Source organism: Falco peregrinus, unplaced genomic scaffold, assembly GCF_023634155.1.
Source record: "Falco peregrinus isolate bFalPer1 unplaced genomic scaffold, bFalPer1.pri scaffold_42, whole genome shotgun sequence".
Taxonomy (NCBI): domain Eukaryota; kingdom Metazoa; phylum Chordata; class Aves; order Falconiformes; family Falconidae; genus Falco; species Falco peregrinus.
This window is the reverse complement of record NW_026599609.1, coordinates 148,509-154,151: the sequence shown is the minus strand read 5'-3', so window position 1 is coordinate 154,151 and position 5,643 is coordinate 148,509. Positions and strand designations below refer to the sequence as shown.

General features: G+C 49.3%; 1 protein-coding gene across 1 annotated transcript; it reads right to left on the bottom strand.

The window, feature by feature from the left end:
- Positions 1 to 4,410: 4,410 nt before the first annotated feature.
- Positions 4,411 to 5,391, bottom strand: LOC129783490 (olfactory receptor 14C36-like). The gene has a single exon (XM_055793445.1). The coding sequence runs from the start codon at positions 5,344 to 5,346 to the stop codon at positions 4,411 to 4,413; it is 936 nt and encodes a 311-aa protein (XP_055649420.1). The 5' UTR covers positions 5,347 to 5,391.
- Between the last annotated feature and the right edge of the window lie 252 nt (positions 5,392 to 5,643).

The following is a 5,643-nucleotide window of genomic DNA, read 5'->3' as shown; positions in this document are numbered from 1 at the left end:
AGATCAAGTCCAAAATAACCAAGTCCATGTTGGTGTTTGTGATATAGACTTTAGGGATCAAATATGTGCCTTAGTTTCTACACCTGTGCCTCCTGTTATGATTCCAAAGAATACACGCCTTGCTCAGCTTGTGCTTTTTGAGAGTTTTGTTCCCCAAACAGAGCCTAGATGACGGGTCAATGAAGGATTCACCTCCATTGGAATACCTCAAGTGTCTTGGACACAAGAACCATCTCCACAAGGACCCAACATGACCTGCACTCTGGCGTTGTCGGGAGGCACTCCGGCACAAGTGAAGTTGAGCGGTCTTCTGGATACCGGAGCAGACGCAACTGTCATATCGAGAAAGGACTGGCCACCTCATTGGCCTCTGGTAAATAACGCAGCGGGAGATGTAGGTCGGGGGGGCGTGACTACAAGCTACTTGTCTGTAAAACCTATACAGATCAAAACACAAGAAGGACAGACTGCCTCCGTCCGGCCATACGTTACCACCACAGCACTCACTCTGTGGGGCCGAGATTGTCTAGGACAGTGGGGAGTTTGGATCACCACGGATTTTTAACTGGGGCCACTGTACTGCAGGCAGTGAAACAGCCTCCCCTTGGTCTACTTGGCTGACCGACAGACCAGTATGGGTAGGTCAGTGGCCCCTGCCCCAGGAAAAGCTGTGTGCCCGGCATGAATTACTTAAGGAAAAATTAAACACGGGCCACACTGAAGAGTCACATAGCCCGTGGAACAGCCCTGTATTTGTGATGAAAATGATTTCGGGGAAATGGCGATTGCTGCATGACCTGCGTAAAGTCAATGCAGTGGTGGCCCCTGTGGGGGCCTTGCAGCCGGGATTGCCGTCTGCCACCGTGATACCAATGGAGTGGGACATTGTAGTTATTGATCTGTAAGGCTGTATGTTCACCATTCCTTTAGATCCAGAAGACAAAGCAGACAAAGCCAAGTCGGTTGTTGCAGTATGGTTGGATTTGCCTTTGCAGTCTAAGAAAAATTCTGTTGGATGGTCCAATTTTGTCAACTTGATCATAAGAATCTGAAAAAGATGTTTAGAGTTGACTGCAGTGGATCCAACAGCTGTGATTATCCCTGTACAACAATTCAATTTTGAATGGGCGCTGTCAAACGCTACTGCCCTTCAAGTGGCTCTTGCCAGTTTTCAAGGGCAAGTTCAGCACCATCATCCACCTCATCCACTTTTGAAAATGACTGTAGATGTAACTTTGCAGCCACGGCAGCTAAATCAGAGATGCCCAGTCAAAGGTGACACAGTGTTTACGGACAGGTCTGGAAAACCATGAAAAGCCACTGCTGCTTGGAAGCAGGACGGGCAATGGCATTCCCAAATTGTATATTTGGAAGGAACCCTGGAAGTTGAAGAGTTACAAGCTGCGGCCTTGGCATTTCAGTTCTTCCCAGGCACTCTTAATCTTGTTACTGATTCAGCCTATGTGGCAGCCCTCCTTCCCAAGTTGGATATCACTGTCCTTGGCCATGTCAACCATCCCAAACTTTTAGCAGCTTAGACTTTAGGTTGGGAAGGAATTTGGAAACGCCGCTCTCCATTTTATGTTATGCATTTTACAGCTGTTCTTCCCTACCCGTTCTCTAATTGAAGGCAATGCTAGAGCTGATGCTCTAGTTTCTGTGGCTCTGTCACTGCCTGTTCCTGATGCCCACCAGCAGGCCGTGTTAGCCCACCAATTTTATCATCGTATTTGGCAATCCTGGTATCATCAACTTGGCCAAAAGCGTCTCTCTCAGGCTGCTGCATGCAGCATTGTTGCAGCCTGTCCAGACTGTCCAAATGTTACCTCCATACCCAGTCTTGGAGTCAGTCCTAGAGGCCTTCAAGCTTTAAAACTTTGGCAAACAGATGTCAGTCATTACAACGAGTTTGACAGACAAAAATATGTCCATGTTACAATAGGCACGTATTCTGCTGCAATGATTGCTACTGCCCACACAGGTGAGACCAGTCGTGAGGTCATTTGGCACTGGCAACGTGCTTCGTCTGTGCTCGGTGTCCCCCTTGAAATCAGAACGGACAATGGACCTGCCTATAGCTCCAAGTCCATCATTCAGTTCCTTTCCCGGTGGGGGATCTCCCACAAATTTGGTATTCCCCATTCCCCTGCGGGCCAAGCCATCGTTGAACGCATGAACAATACTCTCAAATGCCTGCTTGAAACACAAGAAGGGGGAATGAAGGAAATGACCCCAGAGGCACGTTCAGAGAAAGCATGCTGTGTTTTGAACTTTTTGAAAATCTCTGCCAACCATGCGGTGCCTCCCATTGTGCGGCACTTTGTGTCACTTGGTAATAAGCAGCCAAAGCACAAAGGTGTCTTAGCAGGCATGAAAGACCTTGTACTAGGCAGTGGTCAGGACTGCATAGATTGTTACCTTGGGGGAGAGGTTATGCTTGTGTCTTTACAGATGAAGGTCTGCAATGGATACCAGCTCGCTGTGTGCGGCCTGAGATTAGCGTGCTGGATCGTGGGAGCACGGCTGCCACCAGTCAACCCAACAACTGATGTGTGGTCTCCTTAGCACAGCAACTGAACCCATCCCGGTTTGGTGTGTCTCTGGTGCAAGGCAGTCAACCCTCCCACACATGCCTGGTTGGTGTGCCCTTCCTCAAAACTGACTTGCAACGTGTGTTAACAGACATTATTGCACAAAAGCCGAATGTACGATTTCATCAAAGACTTTGAGTAATGAAGGATCTTACTGAAAACCTTGGTATTTGGGATAATAGGTTAACTCTGTATAATGGTAACCCACAAGAAATTGATGTTGTTGGCACATTGAATGCTGATAGTTGTTTTTATGTAGATGCTAATGTACCGGGAGGCCATGATGGCACCATGGCACCCACATAAATCAATATGTGCTCATGCTGATAAGCATAATGTGTTTAAACACAGTATAGCTTTGGATGAAACATGTAATGGTGTAGTTGAGTCATGGAACTGATGGGAACGTATTGCAGCAGCTCTTCTCTTACCCGGAGCAGCAGCAGGGAAAGCATTAAAAGAGTTAAATCACCTTATTTGTTAGGTAGTTAAGAATGCAAATCAAACCTCTAGTGTTTTGGGATTGTTAGCTGATGATTTGCCACCACATGCGATTTTACAAAACAGAGCAGCTATTGAGTTTTTGTTGTTGACTCAGGACATGGCTGTGAGGATCTTGATGGCGTGTACTGCATGGATTTAGGTGCCACATTGCAGCAACATGTTACCAAAACCTGAGAAACTGTCAGGGGTTTTTTGGCATCAATTCACTCAGTTGGCGGTATTGTTTGTTTGCTATTGCCTAGTTTGTGTCATATTTGCCAAGGGCCCTGCAGCGCACAGCACACCTGCCGCAAACAGCACACAGCTGTTCAAAAACAAAATAGGGGAATTGTTGGGGTCTGCAGTCGGTCTGCTAATGAGTTAGTTGACTTTGAAGGCTTAGTCGCGTACCTTTAAGACATCTACAAAAATGTCAGGCATGTAAACAGGATGTGAAAAAACCAGAACTTAAAACCGCAGCATACGGGCGCCTACAGCAACAGCAAACAGCAAGCAAGGAGAAGACATAAAGCCTATCAGCATCTGACACATGTACTGTCTAAGATATATAAGCAATATGTTAAAACAATAAATGCCATTTTAGCCATATTGCCTGAACTCACCCACGCATATACAGTGGTTTTGAGTCTGTCTCGACTTGCGTCACCACACCAACTGTGACAAGAGCTATGGGACTTGTGTGTAACAAGTGTCAGTGCGAACAAGGCTGCCTTTATATTGAAAGTGGCTGCCTTTACATTTAAAATAGGAATGGATCTGGGTCTCACTGAGCCCTGGAGTAGGACAGAGGTGACCATGCAACAGATGTTCCTGATGGGGGCTGGGGTGTAAGACAAAGAAGGGAAAGGAGTGGTGTTAGGGACCTCTTGGGGAATCTGGGGCAGCTTGTGTGGTGTGTCCAGGGGATATGGCACAGAGCAGGCCCCTCAGTCCTTCTCCTTAATTGCCTTGGTTCCTTCACCATGACCCCTAGATCTGCACACCTGCTGTGTGCCCCGACCTGCTGTGTGCCCACACCATGCAGACTCACCCAGCTTAAATCTACACTGGTATTTTCCTCTACCAGGCACTTCCCAGATATCAGTACTGGGAAAAAACTCTTTTATTACATAGATGTGACACAGGAGTCTAGCTGCACCATCCCCCAAAGCACACGTATAAAGGCCTCTGGGTCAAACAGGCTAGGTTCCTGCCTTGAGGAAGTGGACTCCATGCAGGCATTGCAAAACAAACAGGATTGTCACAGATTAAATGCTAAATGCACAGGAAGTTCCAGAGATGACCAGGAAATGCCTTGTGAGGAGATTCAGGCAGTTCAGTGCTGCTGAGAGACACCTGACTGCATCAGCTTCTTCAGTGCGTCCTTCAGCTCCTGGTTCCTCATGCTGTAGATGAGGGGGTTCACTGCTGGAGGCACCACCGAGTACAGAACTGACACCACCAGGTCCAGCGATGGGGAGGAGATGGAGCGGGGTTTCAGGTGGGCAAATATGGCAGTGCTGAGAAAGAGGGAGACCACGGCCAGGTGAGGGAGGCACGTGGAAAAGGCTTTGTGCCGTCCCTGCTCAGAGGGGATGCTCAGCACAGCCCTGAAGATCTGCACATAGGACAAAACAATGAAAACAAAACATCCACAGACTAAACAGGAACTAATCACTAGAAGCCCCACTTCCCTGAGGTAGGTGTGTGAGCAGGAGAGCTTGAGGATCTGTGGGATTTCACAGAAGAACTGTCCCAGGGCATTGCCTTGGCAGAGCGGCAGTGACAGTGTATTGGCCGTGTGCAGCGCAGCACAGAGAAACCCACTGGCCCAGGCAGCTGCTGCCATGTGGACACAAGCTCTGCTGCCCAGCAGGGTCTCGTAGTGCAGGGGCTGGCAGATGGCCACGTAGCGGTCATAGGCCATGACGGTGAGGAGAGAACACTCTGCTGAAAGGAAAAAGACAATCAGGAAGAGCTGTGCAGCACATCCAGGGTAGGAGATGTCCCTGGTGTCCCAGAGGGAGTTGGCCATGGCTTTGGGGAGAGTGGTGGAGATGGAGCCTAGGTCGAGGAGGGAGAGGCTGAGGAGGAAGAAGTACATGGGGGTGTGCAGGTGGTGGTCGCAGACTATGGCAGTGATGATGAGTCCGTTGGCCATGAGGGCAGCCAGGTAGATGCCCAGGGAGAGCCAGAAGTGCAAGAGCTGCAGCTCCCGCGTGTCTGCCAATGCCAGGAGGAGGAACTGGGTGATGGAGCTGCTGTTGGACATGTGCTGCCTCTGGGCATATGGTCCTGTCACAGGAGAAAAAGACAGTGATAATTTAGGGGAGACTTCTGCAAGCAAAATCAAAGCCATTTCCCACAGACCATCCCCCCGTCACACACAGACATCCCTCTCTTTCCTCGGAGACCTTCCTGCAGCTGTGTGGCTGCAGCCCTGCTTGGTGCTGGCCGTGTGGGTGATGAAGAGCAGGGCATCTGCCCACGGGCTCTTGACCAGCCAGCCCCACTCTGCAGCAGTGGGTGGGGGCAGGGACCAGTCCTGGTGTTTAACTTTGTCCTCTGA

Bases quoted from the DNA above. Each gene is read 5' to 3' on its own strand.
- LOC129783490 (XM_055793445.1), bottom strand. From the start codon at position 5,346: ATGTCCAACAGCAGCTCCATCACCCAGTTCCTCCTCCTGGCATTGGCA.